The sequence below is a fragment of the Eptatretus burgeri genome, chromosome 4, assembly GCF_056783735.1.
Source record: "Eptatretus burgeri isolate ZD-2024b chromosome 4, Ebu_testis_v1, whole genome shotgun sequence".
NCBI lineage: Eukaryota > Metazoa > Chordata > Myxini > Myxiniformes > Myxinidae > Eptatretus > Eptatretus burgeri.
In genome coordinates this window covers 32276611-32303442 of record NC_140964.1, presented here as the reverse complement: position 1 = coordinate 32303442, position 26832 = coordinate 32276611, and the positions used below count along the sequence as shown (strand labels likewise).

At 48.8% G+C, this 26832-nt stretch overlaps 1 protein-coding gene across 7 annotated transcripts in view; it reads right to left on the bottom strand.

The window, feature by feature from the left end:
- The window catches only part of LOC147027752 (ELKS/Rab6-interacting/CAST family member 1-like), a 434885-nt gene that overhangs the window by 298033 nt on the left and 110020 nt on the right, over positions 1-26832 (bottom strand). For all 7 annotated transcript variants that reach the window (XM_085877321.1, XM_085877320.1, XM_085877323.1 and 4 more), the window contains one exon: positions 12091-12165. In XM_085877321.1, the coding sequence (XP_085733447.1) occupies positions 12091-12165 (75 nt within the window). The remainder of the gene's footprint in view (positions 1-12090; positions 12166-26832) is intronic.

Genomic DNA, 26832 nt, shown 5'->3' with positions numbered 1-26832 from the left:
TAACAGGGAGATAGGGCACCAATTTTCAATACACACCACGTCTCCCTTTTTTGGGATGAGGGTAAAAGCGCTGTCACACCTTGACTATTTAGCCAGCGTATGCCGACTTATGAAAAATTTGTCTAAAACGCTGGCACATGTCGAATACATTATAGGTAAGTTTTGATAACATTAAGAGCACGCTGAAAAACACTGCCATACGTCGTAGTACGCTGGCTTTAATCATTGTACTTTACGGTTGTCGTCAAATTTTAGCATGCTTGAAATTTTACGACGTATGTCAGCGTATGACTCATGTTCCGCTACGCTGGCCATAAGTTGTAGGGACATTATGCAATCGTTGACACACGTCACTTGTAAGTTACTCATAAGTCGAAACACGTCGAGGTAATGATTAGCGTACCCAAAACTTATTAATCACCAATGAGTAACGTGTTGTAGGCACGTTACACGATCGTTGACACATGTCGAGGTACGTTATGCGATCGTTGACACACGTCGAGGCACGTTACTTGTAAGTTACTCATAAGTCGAAACACGTCGAGATAATGCTTAGCGTACCCAAAACTTATTTCTAACCTATGAGTAACGTGCTTTGAACCTATGTGTAACGTACCTCCAACGCATATTGACGTATGTAGACGTATTTGATTGACGTCTTCTGGACGACCACAGAACTAACTGAACGTGTTTCTAATTTACAGCTACCCTATAATGGCGTATTGGCAGCAGTTAAAAAAAAAACCCAATAACTTCCGATATTTCGTCACGTGCAGTTACGTCACGTCCGATTGCCGCTTCAGTTTGCTCATGTCTTATTCTTAGTTCCTCCTCTGTAAATATTTTCTTTGAGGATATTGTCACGTCAACGTCGAAACTTAAAAGCAAATGTCCGAATATATTTTAAAATTCGTGATAGACTAAAAAAAAATAATAATAAAAAAAACAACAACAACTTCAGATATTTCGTCACGTGCCTTCATGGAGCCAAGGAGAAAAAAAGAAAATGTGCCTTGACAGAGAAAATAAGTTTTGGGTATGCTAAAAATTACCTCGACGTGTTTCGACTTATGAGTAACTTACAAGGAACTTGTGTTGACATGTGTCAATGATCGCATATCATGCCTACAACTTATTCCCAGCATAGCGGAACGTGTGTGCCATACGGCGAGTACGTCGTAAAATTTTCAGCATGCTTGAAATTTCACAACGTACTTGACGTACTACGACATATGACAGCGTACTTCATCGTTTTTCAGCGTGCTCTTCACGTAAACCAAACTTACCCATAACGTATTCGACTTGTGCCAGCGTTTTAGACACATTTCTCAGAGGTCGGCATACGCTGACTAAATTGTCAAGGTGTGACTGCGATGTTGACACTTCCAATTCTCAGGCGGTTATGATTTGAATCGGCGAGCGGCAGCTTTTTAATAGGCTACGCCATGTGATCGTCGGCGATACGTGCAGCGCGCTATGCCTAAGTTAGACTATCGTTGGGCATAGGTTGTGAACGCCGACAACACGCTAATCATTCGTTGGTATAAGTTATCTATAAGACAACGAAACGTTGTGTACGTTACTAATATGTTATGCATACGACCAACGCGTTATGAATACGCCAAAAACTTTCAAAAAAAAAATCAAAATTTCAGCGTACGCCAACGTTTTACATACATTTTTAGGTCATCTCTTCGAGCATGACCTAATAATATGAGTATAGATGTCCTACGATCCGTCCGTCCGTCCGTTGCGAAAATGACGATTTTCAAATTCTATCTCCTCCGCCATTTCTCAAGCGATCTTGAATTTGATTGTGGCATATGAATCTATGGGACAATGTCTAAATTTTGATCGGGCCGGATTTTCGATATTCGCTTTCATTTTCGTGTCATGTGACTTCAAAGTTGTCAAAAAATGCGAAAATGACGATTTTCATGCGAAAATGACGATTTTCAAAATCTATCTCCTCCTACATTTCTCATGCAATCTTGAATTTTATTGTGGCATATGAATCTATGGGACAATATCTAAATTTTGTGGGGCTGGATTTTCGATATTCGCTTTCACGTCACGTAACTTCAAAGTTTGCAAAAACTGCCCTACCATCAGGAGGCTATATATTTTCTCGCAGAGATGACCGTCACTCCCGCATGGGGTAATTTTTATACGTTACTATTGCTGGCTAAATCGTCAAGGTGTGACAGTGCCTTAAGAATAGCTCGTCGGCAACTCTGAGGTAGCTCTCCAAGCTGGCAGCTTGTGTTCAAAGTGTTAATGAGTTCTGGACCCAATAAGTGCCAACACTTCTTGTAAAATTTGGTTGTAAGTCCATCAAAACCAGGTGCTTTCCCAATGGCAAGGCCGTGCAAGGCAGTGCCAAGTTCATCCAATGTAATGGGTCTTTCCAGTTGGGAACGCCCATCTGCACACAACACTGGCAGGCCTACGGAGATCGAGGCGACACTGACAGGATTTATTTGTTCCATTGAATATATTTTCGAAAAGTATTCCTTTGCGAAAAGTTTTATTTCTGATTGTGTAAAGGTAATGGATGAATCTGTCAATTGCAGCTGAGAAAGCTGTTTACTGGGAAAACATTTCTCTAAGGAAAATAAGTACTTGATTGGTACGTCTGCCTCATTCAGGTGTCGCACCCTCATCCGAACTATGGCACCACGTGCATTCCTCTCGGTTATCTCCGTTAATAAGGACTGCTTCTCAGTTAGGGTGTTTTGTATGTTACTATTATTTTGTCCGATGACCCGTTGGAGATATAAAATCCCTAACTGAAATTTTTTTTAACTTCATGGTCAGCCCTTGTTGAGAAAAACGTCAGCCCTTGTTGAGAAAAACTGATACTGTTGACAGAAACCTTTTTAACGTCAGCCCTTGTTGAGAAAAACTGATACTGTTGACAGAAACCTTTAATTTGGGTTTTTACTAAATCCCACCATATCAGCGGATTAACGGAAACGCTTAACTTCTGTTCTAGGAGAGCCATCCAGAAGGATTCAAAGGCCTGAATGAAGTTAAGGTTTTCCAGTAAACTATTATTGAATTTCCAATGAGAGCTCCCTGGATGTGGTTTAGAGAGTTGAATAAAGACTCGAGCTCGGGAATGGTCGGAGAAACCAGAAGGCACGATATCGGATTTATAAGCTCCATGTAATAAATGAGAATTTACGGAGATGCGATCAAGACTCACAAGTGAAATGTGGTTGTTTAAACAACGACACCATGTGTAAGACTGATCGGAAGGGTGCTGCACACGCCAAATATCATGGAGATCATATTTCGCAATGATGTTTGCAAAAAGTTTTGCGGTACATGGTTGGGGTTCCAGCCCGTTCCGGTCACATGAAGCATTAACAGTACGGTTAAAATCGCCACCAATAATTAGACAAGTCTGCAAATTCAGTGTTTGCAAGAATTTTCTCAGTTCGGCAAAAAAGGAGATCCGCTCATAATTTTTGCTTGGAGCATACACATTGAGAATTGTGAACTTGACCTGATTGATAGAGAAGGTCACAGAGGCAAGGTGTCAATCAATAATACTCATAAATTTAAGACAGGACGGATGGAAATGTTTCCTGAAGACAAACATGATGCCTGCCTTCGATGAGGAGTTGTTACTAATATAAAGAAACATTCCTTGTCCATATATAGTTGCCACTGAGCCTGAACAGATTGGACAGCATGGGTCTCTTGTAACAAAGCTATGTCAAAACCGTTGACCTCTACCAGCTGTTTAATTTGGATCTTGCGGAGCGGACTCCCACCACCATTAACATTTATGGTTCCAATCTTGAAACTGGCCATGAGGAAGATAATAGCTTCTAAGAATAAGATCAGAAGTGGGATAATTGATTAGGATCCCTTTTCCCCTTGGTAATCAGTTTTTTAAAGCGGTGACAGTGTGTCTGGTGGAAAGCGAATAAGTCAGGCTTACGTACGATAGCCTGAGCACACTCAAGGAAGGACGGTAGATCTGGGAAGTATTCCGTCAGGTTTATATTGCGGTTCCTGTATGTATTTTGTAAGAAGAGTCTTATTTGTTCAAGCGGGGAGGGGGGGGGTGGGGTAGGACCTTGACTGGTCAGCTTCTCCACCGTTTCCACCTGACTGTTCCTGTCTGGTTCCTCCAGGTCAGATTCGTCAGAGTCGGTTTTAGTTTCCGAGTCACACAAGCTTGTACCGTCCTGCATATCGATACTGTGGTCAGTATTGATACACAGATCTGTACTGGTTACCACGTCTATGTGCTCTTCCATTGTGGGAGCATCTCCTGGTGAAGTAACGGAAATAATCGGGGGATTTGATGAAACAGAAACACCATCAGCAGATGCAGAGATCTCGCTTCCGTCGACCGTCACGGTGTTATCGACCTCCAACGGCGTGGAGGTATACAGTACTTTGGGGGTCTCTCGTAAAACATCCATTTTGGCATTTCCTGCGTTTCCAGCTTCACCACGTGATGGACTGGGAGCAGTAACAGGGTTAACATTTGTTTCGCTATTTCCCGCTGACAAGGATTTAGGGTTAACATTTGTTTCGCTATTTCCCGCTGACAAGGATTTAGGGTTAACATTTGTTTCGCTATTTCCCGCTGACAAGGATTCAGGGTTAACATTTGTTTCGCTATTTCCCGCTGACAAGGATTCAGGGTTAACATTTGTTTCGCTATTTCCTGCTGACAAGGATTCAGGGTTAACATTTGTTTCGCTATTTCACGCTGACAAGGATTCAGGGTTAACATTTACCGAAGTGACAGTAGGTTCATCACTCGTGGTCTGTGTATCACCGTCGATGGACTTTCCAATAGGAGAGTTTTTAACGAGTGAAACAGTTTCATTTACTGCGAAAACAGGTAAAGCGGTCTCTGTGAGGGAGACGTCAATGTCCTCACCGGCAAGTAGGGTAAATTTGTTGGCCGTAGGTACCGGGGTCCGGGTCCATTCCAGGTCCATTCCAGGTCCATTCCAGGTCCATTCCGGGTCCATTCCGGGTCCATTCCGGGTAAACATTGTCGAGTGATATCAGTCACAACTGCGGGAACATTACCGACAGATTCCTCGTTTGTAAATGCTTCCTTCTTCTGGGTTAAACGACCATCAGGCAAAGTCTTCCTCTTCCTTGATGGAACGATGGTGAAACCATCCCAAACATTCGTTTTGCTGTTTAGACTATCGGACTGAGGGGACTGGGCGTCATAACCGGACACGGGATTCGCTTCCTTCACAGTCGAGGAAGAAGAAGAAGACGTATTACTGTTGACGAGGTTTGTTTCATCGTTTGACGAAGTCGCCTTTGGGCAAGATCGTTTCAAGTGTCCGAAATTACCACATTCGAAACATTTCAAGGTGTCAGTGGTTCCGTAGACTTGGTAATCATGATTATCAATTTTGAGTTTTAAAACGATGTTCAAGGTTCTTTCAGCGTTCGAGGGAGGAAGCACCACATGAGCTTGTCTCCGAAAAGACATCACATGCTTCGTCCGATCGTCCTGGCTCCGTAAAGGTAACATGGTGATCTGAGAAACCACAGAACCATAACGACATAGTTCGGAGATCAGAGTCTGTTTCTTCAGGAAAGGAGGAACGTTCGAGATAATGACCTTCACGGCCGGTGGGTCCAGAGGGGACACGAGCACGAAATGTCCATCATCTATTGATAGTCCAGTCGATACAATTCCGTGAACCAGTTCTGTCTCAGACACGAAGATTACCACACGTTTGTTCATTCGTGAGGCTGCACGAACTTTGTCAGTTCCGACTACGTTTCCTGTGGCGATAACGAGATCCTCGACACTGACGTCGTCGGGCGGGACACAGACGACGCCATGTTTTCTTGTTAATGCTTCAAATGCCGAATAACGGGAATACGAAGTCATGTTGAGGAAAGGGGAACGAGGGGTGATTACTCTCGAGCAGTAATTTAATACGAGCCGAGACAGGTTTCCAAAGGAAATAAACACAGCTGCAGTGAAGAAAAAAACGATCAGTTGAAGGCCCGGGATGGGCCGCCAACTAAAAGTTATCCACAAGAAGCTGTGGGCTCTTTCTCTCTCTATCTCAGGGGGAAAAGATATGCGAGGAGAAAACAGGGGGATGGGGAGCGGAGGGAAGGGAAGGGGAGGGAAGGGAAGGGAGCGGAGGGAAGGGGAGCGGAGGGAAGGGGAGCGGAGGGAAGGGGAGCGGAGGGGAGCGGAGGGAAGGGGAGCGGAGGGGAGGGGAGGGGAGGGGAGGGGAGGGGAGCGGAGGGGAGGAGGAGGGAGGAGGAGCGGAGGGGAGGGGAGGGGAGGGAGGAGGAGGAGGAGGGGAGGGGAGCGGAGGGGAGGAGGGAGCGGAGGAGGGAGGGGAGGGGAGCGGAGGAGGGGAGGGGAGGGGAGGGGAGGGGAGGGAGGGGAGCGGAGGGGAGCGGAGGGGAGGGGAGGGGAGGGAGGGGAGCGGAGGGGAGGGGAGGGGAGCGGAGGGGAGGGAGGAGCGGAGGGGAGGGAGGAAGGGAGGGAAGGGAGGGAGGGAGGGAGCGGAGGGGAGGGGAGCGGAGGGGAGCGGAGGGGAGGGAGGAGGAGGAGCGGAGGGGAGGAGGAGGGGAGCGGAGGGGAGGGAGGAGGAGGGAGGGAGGGGAGGGAGGAAGGAAGATAGGGGATGGAAGGGGAGGGATGGAAGGAGAGGGCAGGGGAGGGCAGGGGAGGGAAGGGAAGTGGAGGGAAGGGCAGGGAAGGGGAGGGCAGGGAAGGGGAGGGCAGGGAAGGGGAGGGGAGGGAAGGGCAAGGAAGGTAAGGGGAGCGGAGGGAAGGGGAGCGGAGGGAAGGAGGAGGGAGGGGCGGAGGAGAGGGAAGGGGAGGGGCGGAGGGGAGGGAAGGGAAGGGGAGGGAAGGGAAGTGGAGGGAAGGGGAGGGAAGGGGAGCAGAGGGAAGGGAAGGGGAGGGGAGGAAGCGGAGGGAAGGGGAGCGGAGGGAAGTGGAAGGAAGGGGAGGGTAGGGGAGCGGAGGGAAGGGAGGGGAGCAGAGGGAAGGGTAGGGGAGGGGAGCGGAGGGAAGGGGAGGAGGGGAGGAGCGGAGGGAAGGGGAGGAGGGGAGCGGAGGGAAGGGGAGGGGAGCGGAGGGAAGGGGGAGGGAGGGGAGCGGAGGGAGGGAGGGAAGGGGAGCGGAGGGAGGGGAGGGAGCGGAGGGAAGGGGAGCGGAGTGGAGGGAAGGGAGCGGAGTGGAGGGAAGCGGAGGGGAGGGAAGCGGAGGGGAGGGAGGGAAGGGGAGCGGAAGGGAGGGAAGGGAGAGAAGTGGACGGGAGGGGGTGGAGAGGAAAGGGAGCGGAGGGGGAAGCGGAGCGGAGGGGGGAAGGGGAGCGGAGTAAGGGAGGTGGAGGGGAGGGAAGGGGAGCGGAGGGGAGGGAAGTGAAGTGGAGTGGGGGGGAGGGAAGCGGAGCGGAGGGGGTGGAGGGAAGGGGAGTGGAGGGAAAGGGAGCGGAGGGGGGAAGCGGAGCGGATGGGGGAAGGGGAGTGGAGGGGGAAGGGGAGGAGGGAGGGAAGGGGAGGAGGGAGGGAAGGGGAGCGGAGGGAAGGGGAGCAGAGGGAAGGGGAGGGGAGGGAAGGGGAGCGGAAGAGAGGGGAGGGAAGGGGAACAAAGGGGAGCGGAGGGGGAAGGGGAGCGGAGGGGGAAGGGGAGCGGAGGAGGGGAAGGGGAGTGGAGGTGAGGGGAGTGGAGAGAAGCGGAGGGGAGGGGAGGGGAGCGGAGGGGAGGGAAGGGGGAAGGGGAGGGAACGAGATGAACCGAAGGGCAGACCGTGAAATAACAAGGACAGATGGGCGGGGTGGGGTGACAACGGCGCGAGGGAAGACCGAAGCGCAAGGTCTAATGAAGAGGGGAGGGTGGGAGCACAAATAACGATGCGTAGAAGGAAACAAAGGAAAGCAGGTGAAAAACGATGCGAAAGGGGATAGAAAGGCGAAAAAAACAGGACAGATCACAGCTCACCAAGGCCACACAGCCGCCATGACACTCCACTCGACTCACCAACAGGAGAGAGAGAAAGAGAGAGAGGAGACAGAGAGAGAGCGGAGAGAGAGCGGAGAGAGAGAGAGCGGAGAGAGAGAGAGAGAGAGAGAGAGAGAGAGAGAGAGAGAGAGAGAGAGAGAGAGAGAGAGAGAGAGAGCAAGGAGAGAGTGAGGAGGGAGAGAGAGAGAGAGAGAGAGAGAGAGAGAGAGAGAGAGAGAGAGAGAGAGAGAGAGAGAGAGAGAGAGAGAGAGAGAGAGAGAGAGAGAGAGAGAGAGAGAGAGAGAGCAAGGAGAGCGAGGAGAGAGTGAGGAGGGAGAGAGAGAGGAGAGAGAGAGAGCGAGAGCGAGAGAGGAAGAGAGAGCGAGGAGAGAGAGGGAGAGAGAGAGAGTGAGGAGAGAGCGAGAAAGAGAGAGAGACAGACAGACAGACAGACAGACAGACAGACAGACAGACAGACAGACAGACAGACAGACAGACAGACAGACAGACAGACAGACAGACACACCTTTTAGAAATACATGTGCTTTAAATTGGGGGTTGTTCAGCACTCCATTTGGAGTTTATAATATTTGACCTTCTACAATTCAAGTTCTCAGTATGTTTCCAATTTGATTTTGTACTTTCTCCCTCCATTGAAAAAAAACATTTGATTGGTTATCATGTTATTTTTTTTTCAAGTCCTGATCCATCCTTCAATTCTCAGATTTTATTCCTCAGTTGCTCTTTTCCAATTAATAGGTCATTCCCCTCCCCTTTCCTCCTCCAGCAGTTAATTATTTTCGAAATAAGAATAAGGAATTAATCTTACTCATGAAGGCAAGTGTCTATCTCCATCAGCGGGCAGGTAGAACAATGGATGACATCAACACGACATTGATCGAGGTATGTTAACCACTGTGGGAAGTCAGAAGCTGATGTTTTGGGCGTTAGCCTTTGTCGGAGAATAAGAGACTCTTTTGCTCCGATGAAGGGTTAACGCCTCGCAACGTCAACTTCAGTCCTCGCTTCCTTTCGGCGATGAGCATAGCCCGATCATCGAAGTTTACAGAATTTCAAGTTCTTACTTTCTCAGGTTGGCAGTGATTTCATGATTGTGTCAAGAGTTTGTGGAATTCCAAGCACGAGGGATGAACCGGTCCTCACAGGCAGGTTAATTGCCCCAGTATTACTAACCAACAGGTTCATACTCCCAGAATTGTCGTATTTTAGTATGACTTGTAATACTCCACCCCACCTGGAGCAACACCTATTCACATCAAGACACTTGGGGTTCTCTCCCCCACCAGGAAACGCGAGGGCTATGAAATCATTGTTTTACTGGTAATCGCCTAAAACCTTCTCGGGCACACCCTGAGTACAACCACCATTCTTTTTTTTTTTTTAACTCATTCTGTTGAGTGGTTAAGTTGTGCATTGAAGTTGCTCACACACAAACACACACACACAGGTGGATTTTTATCCATTCTTCTCTGCATACTGAGCTTATCGTATCTTTGCAATTTAAAATTTCATTTCTCATTGATAGTGAAGGTTTGAGTACCATTCTAGAGCATTCTTCAAGTTGTATTCTCCTCAGGTAGCTTGTCCTTTGCATTTTTGTCTTGGTCTTTGCATTTTATTCCATTGCAAACAAATTCCAATTTTAGGATACACTTGTCTTTGTCTGTTTCTAGCTATACACATTATGATGTCAATTTTAAAAAGTTTCTAAATGTTGCAAAAGTAAGACTGTACTCTTGTTTCTTCTGATGCTCCGAACTATCTTTTGTCCAAAGCAAGTTAATCACTTTGTATTTAAGTCGTTAATTTTGATTCTACCTGTCTTTTAAAAGGCGTTGTACAAGGTGTTGAATTGTGACTCTCAAAGTCGTTCAAAGCTTGTTCGTTTTACAATTCGTCGACAAGTTCATCGATTGTCGTGAGGCCCATTTCCACTCGCATCAGGAGGAAGTCGCAATGGTGCATTATGGCTTGTAATTTTAGGGATCTTTGCACAGTCGAGGGAGGAATTCTGCACATTCCTGCAGCTGGCTCTGCGAAATAATGTGCAGAAAGCAATTCTCGTCAGGAGGTAGAATTTCTGTGACCCTGAGTACATCCCTCCGCATCGTTGTTCGTTTTGTAAAGACTCTGTGCTTTGCTTTGCTTCATATGTCCTCCATCCGATGGGCGTAGTTCCTAAGAAAGTGGCTTGGTGGACACCTCATTGGATCGTTGCTGTCGTCCATGATGTTTTTATCTTTGGAAAAATAAAAACAAACGCGTGTTACAGATTCAGAATTTTATCACAAGCTAAACACCTACCACTTGTTACCTTCACCACCGAAGGTGGACGGAGGTTTTGTTTTCACCCCTGTCTGTCCGTCTGTCTGTCTGTGAGCAGGATATCTCAAAAAATTATTGACGGATTCGGACGAAATTTGGTGGAAAGGTTGGGTATTTGACAAGAACGAATTGGTTCGATTTTGGTGAAGATCCACATCCGGATATTATAATTTTTTTTAGGGATTCTTCACCATTGATGGGGCCAAAAACGATAAATCACAGGATATCTCAAAAAGTTATAGATGGATTCAGAGGAAACTTTGGAGACAGGCTGGGTGTGTGACAAGGATGAAGCGATTCGATTTTCGCAAAGATCCGGATCTGGATGTGAGAATTTTAAATTTTTTAAAAGTGATTTTTCACTATTAAGAGATGGGGCCAAAAACGATACATAACACGATGTCTCAAAACGCGATTGACGGATTATGGCAAAACTTGGTGGATGAGTTGGGGAGGTGACAAGAACAAGCCGATTCGATTTTGGTGTGTGACGCAGATCCGGCCTATCAGTGGGATACAAAACGTAAAGTGTTCGCTGTTCAACCTGGCAGGGGTATGCGGTCTACCGAGTTCCGTTTTAGTTTTGCATGAATAAAGCCCAAACTATAACTTTTAATGCTTCACATAAGTGATGAGTGACGCATACATCAGGGAACGAAAATTCTCTCCTGGTGACGAGAAAGATCGTTGATTCAAAGTGATTCACAGATGATGACAATCCACCCTTGCAAAATGAAATGTTGCACCTTCTTTTAAAGGTGATTCACTGCACAGCGAGTCACTTTAAAAAGTAAATAAATATCACAGAAGGCTTTAGTTATGTGAATGATTCTTCCACACTTTTAAACTTTAAATCTTACCAAATTCCCTGGTATGACAGGATTTCAAATATGATTTTCAACACATTTGAATTTATCTCCCACTCTTACATTTAGACGATATGAAAGTAATGTTATTCATTCCTCGACTGAAAAAGTTTTTTCTCGATTTTCTGTAACGCCTCTATTTCCATTCACTATATTGATTGCACCATGCCCTGGAATATTTTTCAGGTATCTGTCCATTATGGCCAGCATTATTGCACTCAGCTGTAGCGAAGTCGATGGTCAGCAAAGATCAGACTGCTGCTTTATTTTAATCCCTTGTGCCTGATGGCCATTTACCTGACCTATGGGTATCCAGCAGTTTTATGTTGCTGCATAGTTTCTCCAACATGGTGAAGTGTGGTGACTGGGTGGTGCACTGGATGCAGCGTCCTCTTCGAGTCTGGGAGGTCGGCAGTTCAAATCCCAGCCGAGTCATATTAAAGACTTGAAAAATGGTATGTGCTGCTTCCTTGCTTGATGCTCAGCATTAAAATAAAGTTAAGCACACATACAATCCCCATAGATAGGCATCCTCCTAAGGAAATGCCCCGTTGAGTGCAGCGAGAAAAGCTGCGTCATTGACGTCGCTTGTACCCAGGGTATCCCAGGAAGTAACGGTACTTCTCCCAAGCTCAGTGGCTGTGTTAAGTGTTTGTTTCATCAGTATGTCCATGTATGTTTGAGTGGCATTTCCATTATGAGCCTTAGACCTTGTATATTAAAAAAATGCATAATTTGACACGTCACCGAATAGATAAGAGTAGATGTTTCACAAGCAAAATTCCTGATGAAAATTAATGATGATATTCTACAACCTGGCAGTGACTGTTTATAGGTCAGAATGACAGAAAAAAAATCATTTTTAACATTAAAAAAATCTTGCCCATCAAAAAAAAAACGTACCTTCATCTCAATGACGGTGTGTAGAGCCTTGGTTTTGCCGCCGTCCAAGACAGCTTCAGAGCGCCGCTGGATCTCCTGTGACGGAGCACAGAAGTACATTACATGGGGCACCCGGTAAGAACCATTAAGCCTCATGGCCATTTGCTCAACAAAAGCAGAAACTTCTAATTTGTTCTCTGTACTTGTTTCACTCGGCCTCACAGTGATAACAACTCAACCATGTTAATCCGAAAGTCACTTCGACACCCGGATATCACACGCACACGGCTTGAAATCTATCCAAAGACCCTTGAATCATTTAGAGCCGTATCAATAAGCACAGGGCTCAGTTACAAAGCTCGCATGTAAAATAATCTCCAGCAATGGGGCTCAGGTTCAAGCTCTTTATAGAAGAAAGTGTTTTTTTTACGCGTCTACAGACAAGAGCAACAGAAATGAATGAGGATTAAGCATTGTAAGGTGAATGAAAAACACAATCATAGAGACGCTTTCGAAAGCAAAGGTTCCTGAGCAACTGCAATTGAAGAAAATATATCGAGTAGCGTCTCAAATCCCACAATTCCCAGCTGGCATGGCATGCGACATTCCGCCGAGCTGCACTAGCACATAACAATTCTCAACGCAGCTGCAGCTCAGGGCCTCAAGCCATGATCCTGCCATATAACCCTTTACTTACACCAATTTACTTTGATCACCTTTGAAAACTTTTTTTTTTCCCCACCAAAAACTTATATCCCAAATGCCTCTTTGCAAAACGAATCCGATGAAACTCTAGAACAGTTTATTGTTGATGCGATGTATTTTTCCAATTCCATGCAGAACTCAAGATGTATGACAAGCTGCAACAGGATGCTCACACCATCAAAATGATAAAGAGCCAGAACTATATGCTTCCACATATCGATAATAATGTCCTCATCTATGGAAGGACACAATGAACAAGTAAATGTTATGTGTAGTTCTGGGATCAAACAATGTGAAAACATTGTGATGTCAATCATAAAAAGCAGGTCCATGTCAGTACCATGATGGATCCTTTCAAGAAATATTTTCAGCTTCAACTATTTCCTCTCATCAATCATGTATACATATATATATATATATATATATATATATATATATATATATATATATATATATATATATATATATATATATATAGAATATTTTTGAGTGATTCTTCACTGTGTGTGTGTGTGTGTGTGTGTGTGTGTGTGTGTGTGTGTGTGTGTGTGTGTGTGTGTGTGTGTGTGTGTGTGTGTGTGTGTGTGTGTGTGTGTGTGTGTGTGTGTGTGTGTGTGTGTGTGTTCCAGAAAGACCTGGACAACTTTGGTTGTTCATATATTTAGTCCCACAAATGATACAATGACACACTTTGTTTTATATGATACAAAAACTCATAAAGTTTTCTTTCTTTTCAGGTCTGGTGGTTTAATGTAAAAGCAAATGGTGACCAATGGAGAAAGCTCAGTGTGTCGGATAGTTCATCGAGACGAGATCCGACACGCAAGTTCAGTGTAATTTCCGTACAAGCTCTGGAAGGAATCTGCCATTGTGGACTAGTATTTAAGGAGAATGGAAGTTGTCAGAAACAGAAAAGTACCGGTCAACCAAGCACAAGTGCAGCAGACATTGAATGAGTGCGTGAATCATTTCATCAAAGTCCCAGAAAAATCAATTTGACACGTATCGAGAGAACGGGGACGACCAACCACCACTGAACACAGGATTTTACATAAAACACTGAAGCTTTATGCCTATAAGGTGCAGATTCTGCAGGAACTCAAACCAAATGAAGGACCCAAATGCAAGGTGCTTGCCTTGGAAATGCTCAGTCGCATAGAGGATGATGAAGATTTCCTGAAAAAGGTCATGTTCACAGATGAAGCTTGCTTTCATGTATTGGGGAAGGTCACCCGGCACAATGTGAGGATCTGGGGCTCTGAAAACCCCCACATGGTCATTGAGCACATACGTGATAGTCCAAAGGTCAATGTGTGGTGTGGCCTTCTCCATGAGCGCTTGGTGGGTTGGGAGGGAAAGGAAGCGTGAGGGGAGGGAAAGGCAGCACGAGGAGTGGGAAAGGCAGCACGATGGGAGGGAAATGCAGCGCGACGGGAGGGAAAGGCAGCGCGACGGGAGGGAAAGGCAGCGCGATGGGAGGGAAAAGCAGCACGATAGGAGGGAAAGGCAGTGCCACGGGAGGGAAAGGCAGTGTGACGGGAGGGAAATGCAGCACGACGGGAGGGAAATGCAGCGCGAGGGGAGGGAAAGGCAGCGCGAGGGGAGAGAAAGGCAGCACAAGGAGAGGGAAAGGCAGCACGAGGGGCGGGAAAGGCAGCGCAGGGGGCGGGAAAGGCAGCGCGAGGGGAGGGAAAGGCAGCGTGAGGGGAGAGAAAGGCAGCGCGAGGGGAGGGAAAGGCAGCGCGAGGGGAGGGAAAGGCAACGCGAGGGGAGGGAAAGGCAGCACGAGGGGAGGGAAAGGCAGCACGAGGGGCGGGAAAGGCAGCGCAAGGGGCGGGAAAGGCAGCGCGACGGGAGGGAAATGCAGCACGAGGGGAGGGAAAGGCAGCGCGAGGGGTGGGAAAGGCAGCACGATGGGAGGGAAATGCAGCACGAGGGCCGGGAAAGGCAGCGCGAGGGGAGGGAAAGGCAGAACGAGGGGAGGGAAAGGCAGCACGAGGGGCGGGAAAAGCAGCGCAAGGGGCGGGATAGGCAGCGCGACGGGAGGGAAATGCAGCGCGAGGGGAGGGAAAGGCAGCGCGAGGGGTGGGAAAGGCAGCGCGAGGGGAGGGAAAGGCAACACGAGGAGAGGGAAAGGCAGCGCGAGGGGAGGGAAAGGCAGCGTGAGGGGAGAGAAAGGCAGCGCGAGGGGAGGGAAAGGCAGCGCGAGGGGAGGGAAAGGCAACGCGAGGGGAGGGAAAGGCAGCACGAGGGGAGGGAAAGGCAGCACGAGGGGCGGGAAAGGCAGCGCAAGGGGCGGGAAAGGCAGCGCGACGGGAGGGAAATGCAGCACGAGGGCCGGGAAAGGCAGCGCGAGGGGAGGGAAAGGCAGCACGAGGGGAGGGAAAGGCAGCACGAGGGGCAGGAAAAGCAGCGCAAGGGGCGGGAAAGGCAGCGCGACGGGAGGGAAATGCAGCGCGAGGGGAGGGAAAGGCAGCGCAAGGGGTGGGAAAGGCAGCGCGAGGGGAGGGAAAGGCAACACGAGGAGAGGGAAAGGCAGCGCGAGGGGAGGGAAAGGCAGCGCGAGGGGAGGGAAAGGCAACACGTGGAGAGGGAAAGACAGCGCGAGGGGAGGGAAAGGCAGCGAGTGCGAGGGGAGGGAAAGGCAGCGCGAGGGGTGGGAAAGGCAGCACGATGGGAGGGAAATGCAGCACGAGGGCCGGGAAAGGCAGCGCGAGGGGAGGGAAAGGCAGCACGAGGGGAGGGAAAGGCAGCACGAGGGGCGGGAAAAGCAGCGCAAGGGGCGGGAAAGGCAGCGCGACGGGAGGGAAATGCAGCGCGAGGGGAGGGAAAGGCAGCGCGAGGGGTGGGAAAGGCAGCGCGAGGGGAGCGAAAGGCAACACGAGGAGAGGGAAAGGCAGCGCGAGGGGAGGGAAAGGCAGCGCGAGGGGAGGGAAAGGCAACACGTGGAGAGGGAAAGACAGCGCGAGGGGAGGGAAAGGCAGCGAGTGCGAGGGGAGGGAAAGGCACCACGAGGAGAGGGAAAGGCAGCGCGAGGAAAGGGAAAGGCAGCGCGAGGGGAGGGAAAGGCAGCGCAAGGGGTGGGAAAGGCAGCGAGATGGGAGGGAAAGGCAGCGTGACGGGAGGGAAAGGCAGCGCGAGGGGCGGGAAAGGCAGCGCGAGGGGAGGGAAAGGCAGCGTGAGGGGAGGGAAAGGCAGCGCGAGGGGAGGGAAAGGCAGCGCGAGGGGAGGAAAAGGCAGCGCGAGGGGAGGGAAAGGCAGCGCGAGGGGAGGGAAAGGCAGCGCGAGGGGAGGGAAAGGCAGCGCGAGGGGAGGGAAAGGCAGCACGAGGGGAGGGAAAGGCAGCACGAGGGGCTGGAAAGGTAGCGCAAGGGGAGGGAAAGGCAGCGCGATGTGAGGGAAATGCAGCACGAGGGGAGGGAAAGGCAGCGCGAGGGGTGGGAAAGGCAGCACGATGGGAGGGAAATGCAGCACGAGGGGCGGGAAAGGCAGCGCGAGGGGAGGGAAAGGCAGCACGAGGGGAGGGAAAGGCAGCACGAGGGGCGGGAAAGGCAGCGCAAGGGGCGGGAAAGGCAGCGCGACGGGAGGGAAATGCAGCGCGAGGGGAGGGAAAGGCAGCGCGAGGGGAGGGAAAGGCAGAGCGACGGGTGGGAAAGGCAGCGCGAGGGGAGGGAAGGCAACACGAGGAGAGGGAAAGGCAGTGCGAGGGGAGGGAAAGGCAGCACGAGGGGAGGGAAAGGCAGCGCGAGGGGAGGGAAAGGCAGCGCGAGGGGAGGGAAAGGCAACACGAGGAGAGGGAAAGGCAGCGTGAGGCATGGGAAAGGCAGCATGAGGGGCGGGAAAGGCAGCGCAAGGGCAGAGGAAGGGAAGGCAGCATGAGGGCAGAGGAAGGGAAGGCAGCGTGAGGACAGGGGAAGGGAAGGCAGCATGAGGGCATGGGAAGGGAAGGCAATGTGAGGACAGGGGAAGGGAAGGCAGTGTGAGGGCATGGGAAGGGAAGGCAGCGTGAGGACAGGGGACGGGAAGGCAGCGTGAGGACAGGGGAAGGAAAGGCAGCATGAGTACAGGGGAAGGAAGGGCAAGGTAAGGCAGCATGAGGGGAGGGTCTGACATCACTTCTGTCCAGTGATAACCACCATTCGGACATAATCACCATCCAGATACGTGTGGAGATAATGATCATCTGGACATGTGTGGAGACAGAGAGATGGAGAGAGGGAGAGATGGAGAGAGGCAAGGTAGGAGGGTGCTGCACTGTCTTAGGAGGGGGTGAAGCGAGGACAGGGATGGGACAAAGGGAGAAAGGGGTGGGGGTAGGGGAATTAGCAGAGAGAATATTTTATGCTTTTTAAACAACATGCACACAATTGTTGTGTGAGGGTGGAAAAAAATTGGTTCAGCAATTTAGAAAACACGTCAAAATGGTGAATGGCTTGGAAATCGGGTGATATCTCTCTATACTACTAAAAGGCAAGGTGTGTGTGTGTGTGTGTGTGTGTGTGTGTGTGTGTGTGCGTGTGCGTGTGCGTGTGCGTGTGCGTGTGCGTGTGCGTGTGCGCCATAACTCCAAAACCATAAAACCTAGTAGCCTGAAACTTTGCATGCATACTCAGAAAACTCCAAGGAAGTGCAAGAGTGAAAATTGGGTGTTTGGGTTAATTAAAACACCCCTTTAGAAGATAGTTAATGGCCTTGTTTAATTATATCCTTCATCAGGCAATCCTCAGCCACCTCGTTCTCTGTGCCTTAAGGTGTTTCCTGGGTAACCTCGCTGGGGTCTGAAGCTGCCATGTTTTTTGGCCTGCTCAACCATGCCTTAACTTGGAACAGGCCGCAGCGATTTCTTTACGATAAAGTTGTTTTCACTTTCCTCATTCACATTGTCGAATGCCTGTCCATCACAGCTACGAATCGCTGGGTATATTGCAATGTTTATAAACACCTGGAGACGTCAGCATTCATTGCTTGACATTTCGGGCATTTCTGGGAGGTGTATGCTTAATGTGTTGCTAATCACATGCCAAACGAGCCGTTTTCATGTCAACCATTTTATTGGAGTGCTTGCTTGAGAGCTTAAGCCACTTGGCGAGTGCTTTCAAAGCTGCTTGCTTGTTCGTTTCGGTAAAAGTACCCGTACTCTCAATGGAACATCAATTAGACAGACATACATTTCCACCCATGTTGGGCCCTGCAGTTGGTACCTCGGGAGGTGTCTCATGCACTGAAAATGTGCAATTATATTTCTACAGTACATTGTTTTGTTTAACCTTTTTGTGCGATCTCCTTTTCATATAATCCATCCCTCACTTTGACATCGATACATATAAAAAAAACAATAAGGTCCATCCAACCACATGTTTGCTGTGATCTGGTTGTGAAGGCATGGAGCATAGATCGACATTTTGTGTCCTGTGCCTCGATATTGTTACGGCCATGGGTAGAGAGTGTATTATGAGGGGGTTAATCCCCATTTCTCCTCGGAAGAGCCGGACCTGGAGCCACCGCTCAATTAACTTTGTGGTACGGTGGGTTGCTTTACAACCACAAATGCCAATCAGTTAACCACGAGTTCCAGTGTCAACCGTCTAATTTGTCATTTAACTGGAGGTCATGTGGCTTTCTGAACAGGGAGCGTACTCTCGGCGATGCACCAATCTTATCTTGATTCGATCTTAAGTAGGGTGGCCGATCGTTTACCGCTGATGTGTGCCGACTATGACAGGTTAATTCGTTTGGGAACGAGCTCCCAGTCTATCTAGATTTGGACAATGCTGGATCAATGCAAGGAAAGGACAAGCACGGATAGGTTGAAACGTCAACAAGGAATTTATTAATGAGAAAAAAATTAATAAACTGAAGAACATTTTATTTCCTTGTAGTGTAGATAGATGAATTCAAATCATTCAAAATAATTTCAAACAAATAAAGAATTCAACAGACATTGAGAGAAAAATAGACAAAGAGCAGATGCTTATCACTATGTCTTACTTAACAATTAAACACGAGACAAGGATACCGAGCAGATCATTCAGGGGGGAAAGAAATACAGTCTCGGCTTACCAAGGTATAAGTCGTCATGTGTCAAATAAAATGTCCCAAAATGTGTGAGCGAGCCTTGGTCTGCTGCCAGCACCCTGCCTTGCCGTGCACCCATTCGGAAACAGGCTCGAACATCAATCGGTCATGTCGTCAGCTTCAGGAACCAGGGATGCCAAGAATCAGGTACGAGCAGAACCAGCAGGAATGGTCCAACCGTCACCCACCTTCAGGAGCCACCAGGAGCCGCAACCAACGGACAGCTGTCAGAAGCTGTAAGGCACTGTAAGGCTGTCACCAACTCACCAACTGTCACCGACTCACCAACAACTGACTGGAACAACTGACTGGAGCTGAAAGTAACCGTCACACAGCTGTCACAAAAACTGTCAGGAACCGTCACTCACCGTTAGGAGCCACCAGAAGCTGCAACCAACGGACAGCTGTTAGAAGCTGCAAGGTGCTATAAGGAGCTATAAGGTGCTGTGAGGCATTATGAGGGGCTGTAAGGTACTGTGAGGAGCTCTAATCAGCTGTCACCAACTGTCACAAAACTGTCAGGAACCGTCACCCACCGTTCGGAGCCACCAGAAGCTGCAACCAACGGACAGCTGTTAGAAGCTGCAAGGTGCTGTGTAAGGAGCTATAAGGTGCTGTGAGGCATTATGAGGGGCTGTAAGGTACTGTGAGGAGCTGTAATCAGCTGTCACCAACTGTCACAAAACTGTCAGGAACCGTCACCCAGATGTCACAAAACTGTCAGGAAAAAGGTCCTCCCATTCTTTTTATAGGCAAGCAGGGTGGGCAGAGTCTCAAGCAGACCAGCCAAGTCCACCTTGCCTATTGGCGCATCGTTGCACGTGACCAACCGTCAACCTCGCGATCATCCCTTCCTTACCAGAGCGAGATGCAACCCCAAATCAACACAGGCCTGTCTTACGATGCCATGCCTGTGGTGCTGGACGAACGGCAGAAATCAGCCATTTGCCAGAATTACCAAGCGAAAACGTGAGGAGCTCATACAACATCAACAACAACCATCACCTCTCCGTTCAGCCCGACACGAACAAGAGCCAGCCAGCGTCCATAGAGCTGCCAGACGGGGCGTCAAACATCGATGGAAAAAGGTGGGTGTCGAACTCAATGAAAGATGTGGATGAGGTAAATGATCCACAGCCGTGTTTGACCGTCAGATTAACTGCTCAGGAAAAGCCCGCTGTGTGATTAATTGAATGTCCTGCAAGTCAAAAGTGTAAATAAATCGTCCACCTCCAAGCCAATGTGTCCCGATGGAAAGGGGGTAGAATGAGCCTCCGTTGGGCTAACGGCTATCTCGCGTGCATGAATGTGTCTTAAAGAGAAAAAGGCCATCCCATAAGAAAGGGAATCAATTCTTTACTCTTCTCCAACGCATCAAAGTTATAATCCCACTAGACATGGGGATGGGTCTATCCTGGACATGCATTTATGGAAATAACTGACTGAGGACCTGAATGTTTGTATGCATTAGTCGGATCTGATTCTGAAATCCATAACAATATATTTTTCAATTGAATTTTGCTAATTTCTCACTTGAATACCTCTTTCAAAGAACTCTGTTTCTGTTTGTCATTTTTATGTATTTTATACGTGTGTACATAAATAAACTGTATTACCATAACGGAACTTGGTGTGTGTGTGTGTGTGTGTGTGTGTGTGTGTGTGTGTGTGTGTGTGTGTGTGTGTGTGTGTGTGTGTGTGTGTGTGTGTGTGTGTGTGTGTAAGTTGCTGTTGTTTCCTGCTCTCTCTACATGTGGGTGGGTTTCAGGAAGTTAAACAGAGACCTGCCAGGTCTCAAAATGTGTGTATGTGTGTGTCGTTGATTGGTATCTACATATGTGGGTTTCAGAATGTGGAATGGAGTCCTCAAGAGGTGAGCTCAAAGTATCCACCTTCATTTTGGTGAGGGGTGACAATTCACGGACCAAGCTGTGAAGTTTTCTGTTCTCAAAGTTTTGTGCCGAGGGCTCTCTTCATGATCGTTTCTGAGCCCAGGACAGCTTCTAACTCTGGTTTGGTTGTTGTGATATTCCCAGGGATGGTTATTAATATCTCTATGAGGTTCTTCGTCATTATTCCCGTAAGGTTCTTCATCATCACTGGAACAACTTTGGCATTCTTCAGCTTCTTGGATCTTCTCACTTCATTCTTGAGGTCTTGGTATTTGGTCATTTTCTTGATTTCTGCATCGTAAGTCCAAAATCACTGCTATGAACACCTCAATTAGCAATGCCTTCTTCTCTTTTTTTGTACCCAAGTATGATATCTGGTCACAATGCTTTATTTTCGATGTTCACTCCTGATGGGATCATGAGGTCGTACGTGAGCGGAAGCTACTTCCATAATTTCAGTGATTGCTTTTGATTCATTTTCCCACAAATTTTCTGGAACTGGAATGTCAAAGTTTTTGCAGATGTGCCAGTGGATTACTTTACAAACTCTGTTGTATATTTGTGTGTTCAGCTGTTCTGACATGTTTTTTTCATTTTTTGTGTTCAGTCATTAAGCATCACATATCATTCTCTTTGCTAACCCCACCTCCACCCCTCACCTGTCATTTTTTTTCTTCCTCCCCTCCACCCTGACCCCTCATTGCACCCCCTCCAAATAAAATGCAGCACTCTCGTCCCACTAGTGTAGTAGATAGTAGAAAAATCGTGCAAATTATGATACAAAAATCAAATTTGGCATTTCTGTTCTGCAGGGCTTTCTGATCAAATCTGCCCAATTGGCCATTTGAAAATACAAATTTTGAAAAATTTGATTAAAAAAAAAAAAAATTTTGAAGTCACAGCTGGCTGAAATTCTTGAAGCACAAGTGAACATCCCAGACAGAGAACCAAGGGGAGATGCAGTCATCATTGATGGCTCAGCACTTATCAATGCCCTACCTCCACGCACTTCAAAGATATTTGATAACTATGCTAAAGAAGACATCATCCCAAAGGTGGAATCCTATGGTACCCGGTACGAGAGGGTGGACGTAGTGTTTGATGTGTACAAGAAGTAAAGTCTGAAGTCCGAGGCAAGGTCGAAAAGGGGGCAAGGAATCAGAAGAAGAGTGACAGGAACCAGTAAGACCCCAAGTAACTGGAGAAGCTTTCTTCGAGATGACAGCAACAAGACTGAGCTGTTTCACTTCTTTGCGGAAAAGATGTGTGACGCACAGACGACAAGCACAGTCATTGTCACAAAAGGAGAAGATGCCATGAGCAACACAAGGAAGTCACTGGATGCTGTGTCTCCAAGTTGTCATGAAGAAGCTGACACTCGAATATTTGTACACGCCAGGGATGCAATGACGGATGGTAGCAAGTCCATTATCATTAAGGCTAATGACACGGACGAGCTAGTCATAGCAATATCTGTACTGCCATCCTTACAGGAACTAGGTATTGAGAACATGTGGATTGCCTTTGGCCAAGGAGCCAATGCACGATGGATTCCAGTCCATGAGGTAGTTTCTGCAATAGGGCCTGAGAAAGCTCGAGGGATCCCATACTTCCATGCGTTCATTGGATGTGACGTCGTGTCTGCCTTCCGTGGTAAAGGGAAGAAAACTGCACGGCAGACTTGGAACGTCTTTGATGATGTTTCCGAAACATTCACCAATCTCAGCCAGCATCCAACATTGATTCGTGATCTTGACTTTTTTGAAGTTTTTATTTTATTTTTTTCAAAATTTGGATTTTCAAATGGCCAATCAGGCAGATTTGATTAGAATCCCCTGGAGAAAAAAAATGTGCCAAATTTGATGCTTGTATCATCATTTGCACGCTTCCTCTCAAAAATTGCTGTTATCTGCCCCACCACGCACGCACGCACGCACGCACGCACGCACGCACGCACCTCCCTCCCACAGTGAAGAGCAATGTTTCGTGAGATATTGCTCTTCCCACCTCCCCCCTAGCTCCCCATTCTTCATCCTCCCTGCATCCTCTCACCCTACACCTGCCTCCTCTATCTTGGCCTTGTTGTCCCTCTCTGGAAAGGGAAGGGTGATGGCCAAGACTGCAACAACTACCGAGGGGTGACACTGCTCTCGGTGCCGGGCAAGGTCATTGCTCGGATAATTCTTGATAAGGTTCACCACCATCTGCTTGAGCACCAACATCCAGAGCAGTCAGGCTTTACACCAAATAGGTCAACGATTGACCGTATCCTTGCTCTTCGGGTCCTCACTGAACACAGACGAGAGTTTCGGCAGGAGCTGTTTGCAGCCGATGTCGATCTCTGTAAAGCGTTTGATTTAGTGAATCGGGATGCCCTCTGGAGGATTCTTGGTCTTCATGGGGTGCCACCCAAACTGATCAATCTGATGTCTGAACTATACTTTGGCACTGAGAGTGCTGTGAGATGTGGTGTACCATCTCTGACTTATTTCCAGTTGTTGCTGGAGTTTGTCAGGGATGTACACTGGCCCCCCACACTTTTCAACACTTGCATGGATGGGATTCTGGGGAGGATGTCAGAGAGATCAAGCTGCGGTGCATTGTTTTGGAATGTCAAGATCTCTGACCTTGATTTCGCAGATGATGCAGTCATCTTTGTGGAGACTAGATATCCTTTTGGGCGCCCTTGAGGTACTGAATGAGGAGTCGGAGCCGCTGGGATTAAGGGTATTCCAGGGAAAAAACTAAGATCCAGGCTTTCATTGACATATTGGTTGCTGCTATCCTGTGTGTACCTGTTTGTGGCGAGGATGTTGAGGTCGTGGATAGATTCACTTACCTTGGCAGTGATATTCATGTCTCTGCTGGATGTGAGCCAGAGGTCAACAGACTTCGGGGTCGGGCCTGGGGAGTCATGGATTCACTGGATTATGGGGTGTGGTGCTGCCGGTACCTGTGCGGGAGGGTGAAAGTCCAAGTCTTCAGGTCCTTGGTGCTTCCAGTCTTGCTCTATGGATGTGAGACTTGGACTCTGACCAGGGATCTGAAACAGAGACTTAATTCCTTTGGTACCAGGTCACTTTGGAGAATCCTTGGCTATCGCTGGTCGGACTTTGTGTCCAACAAGTGGTTGCTGAGAGAGATTCAAATGAGATTATTTACCTGCATAATCCGTGAGCGTCAGCTGCGGCTGTATGGACACGTGACTCATTTTATTGATGCTGATCCTGCTTCACAGATTATCTCAGCGAGGGAGCCTCGTGAGTGGAGGAGGCCAATGGGCCGACCACGTGCCTCATGGTTGCAGCAGGTTGACCATCATCTCAAGGAGATGGGGATGGCCAGGCATCTGCCTGGGGGATGGCCAGACGGAAGCCCCTGGAGTACCGGTGGAGAGTGGACACAGCGACGAGCTGCTCCGGCGCATGCTCCCATACCTGACCTGACCTGATCTGATACAGTATGCACTGTAGCAGTTGCTGGTCATTCCGTTTTCTCGGTGAGTATCTTGCAAGTCACGTCAAACCAACTGAGTCACCTGTTTCGAAGATCCCCTGCCAGATCCTCGCATCAAACACTGTTATTGTGCAGGTTGTGGTCCCCAAATCGGGATAGTGTTATGTCCATCGACGTCACATGCATTGATCTAATTAGGCGGAGCAAAAACGTGACATGGTCGTTTGACGGTATGAAGACCATGACCAATCAACCCTTAACGGGACTTATTCAAAGCACCAAATGAAGCCATCAAGATAACCATAATTAACCCGAGACCAAGTCAGATTTAATGAGAAACCATGGCATTGGGAGGAATCAGGAGCGATAACAGTCAATAATAAAACAAAATAAACCCCTTAACCCACTACCGAATACACGCCCACAGTACCAACGAATGAACGGCAGATCCTAAAATAAGTACGTCCTTATCTGGCCCACATCCATTCCATGAAAGAGAGACTGAGGGAATGACAAGACAGGACGAGAGATGATTGGAAAACCCGGCACAGTCGTGCAGGGTCGCACTCCTTTATGTTCTTGCAAATCGTCCTGGAGCTGGGGTGACAGGAGGGAGGGGGGATGGGTGGCGACAGGAGGGAGGGACGAGACGTGGCAGAGTGGGTGCAGCATCGGCTGGACCGGGTGTTGCATCAGCTAGATGAGGGTCTGGTTTCCGCGCCACAAGCTCAAATCTCTGCAGCCTCTCGGCATCACATCTGGCAAATTATCCGCCCTGATACTGACTGCAAGTTCTCCACTCCAATACCACCTTTTATTACTTCGCCCACTGACATAAACGATGATGATTCATGCTGCTCCTCTCCCTCTCACCATTGGCCCGTATCCAAACTGGTGGGTGAGGCCAACCCCTCTTAGTGGGGCAACTTAGCATAGCAATTATGCATTTTGTGAGGAAAGCACCAAATTTGGCACATATTGCTATGTGCCTATCATATTGTTGCAGTTGAGGAAATTCGCAAACCACCATTCAGGTCCCGTAGGTGAGATATCTCTGTAAGTACATGTGTAGTTAGCCCAAACCCGTTGTTTAGAGGGAATAAATGTGATTCATTTGGGCTGCAACCCTTTGAGATAGCCATTTTTCTGTTCTATCTTTATTTTGAACCAACCACGTCTCAACCGCCATCACACAACAACCACTAACCGCAACGCCGCTTCACAACAACAACGCCAACAGCCACGACCTTTATCTTCACAACTCACTCCCGCAAACATCGCATCACCGCCATTCCAAACGTCGCCATGGCCATAAACCACCACAATAAACCGTCCACCACCTTCACCTCTCCTTCTATCGCTATTCCCGCACCACTTGTGAGCACCGAGCGTCAGGCTGTCCTGGACTCGTACAAGGTGTGCGCCGAACCGCGAGTGCAAAGTGCAGCCTTTCCGAGGAGAATTCGGATCAGGAATGATACACGCCCACTTCTGATACACGCCCACGCAAGCGCGGGGCGGTTTGGCCCCGCCTCCAGGCACGTCGGTGGAGAATCGCGATATGCAAATTCTAGGATCAGGGGAGACTCACGCCCCTTTTCCTCCGTCCAATGGGCGAGCGTGGCTCCACCCCCAAGCTCGTTCTGATCCAGAAATTTGCATATGGGTTCTCCTGCCGGCCTATAAAGTGCCGAGCGCAGGGTCGAGTCAGTTTTGGAAGAGTCAGTTTTGGAGAGCAGAGTGTGGCAACGGCAGTCAGTTGAGAAGAGTCAGTCTGGAGAGGTCGGAGAGCCGAGTGGAGCTCGCATTCTGTTGGGGTTCGGAGTCTGTCGGGGAGCTGCAGAGAGAGGAAGCCTGTAGCGCGGTCGAGTTGGTTTGAGCGCAGAGTCGGCCTTGGAGGAGCGGGGAGTGAGTCGGGAGGCAAGGGCGTACAGGTGGTTTGCTGCAGTCGGCTGAGGAGAATTGGGGAAGCGACCAAATAGCTCGGGTCCGAGGCAAGGAAGACGGCGGTCGGCGACGAGCTCGCAGTGGAATCGCTCGTCGCGGGACCCAAGCAAGCCAGCTATCCTCTTTCCCCAGAGCATCAACAATTCCCCCCTACCCCCCCCCCCCACCCCGCGCTGAGATAGTGCGAAAAGGGGGGCCCCGTTCCCACCCCACTCCAAGCAGTGCCAACGAAACCCGCGAAGGAGCGCGGAGTCGGGGCACCGCCGCGTCACCACATTGGCGGCTCATCACAAAGACACGGGTAGGATCCACCCGGTCTCGCGGACCTGACCGCTCTTTCAGGTCCCGCGCAAATATTGGCCCACAGGCCCCGCCTGCCCCCTTGTCTTTGAGGGTGGCCCTTTTCTTTTGCTTTTGAGTAAATGTGTTGTTGGCGCCGTCTGTAAAGTAAAACTGTGTCAGTGTTGCCGTGTGCTCGCGTCGTCGGTTGTAGATCTCCATTGTTGTGTTTCTTTTGTAGCATTTGCTGTAGGTGCATAATTGTTGTAATTGTATATGTGTGCTCTCCGTGTGCCGCAGAATAAATGTGCATTATGTTGAACTGTTTTTCCCGTTTCGCTTCGTCTTTTCTTTAATTGAATCTCCATCTTGCTTCACGTAAAGGGTTCGTAGTGGGCTTAATACGCCC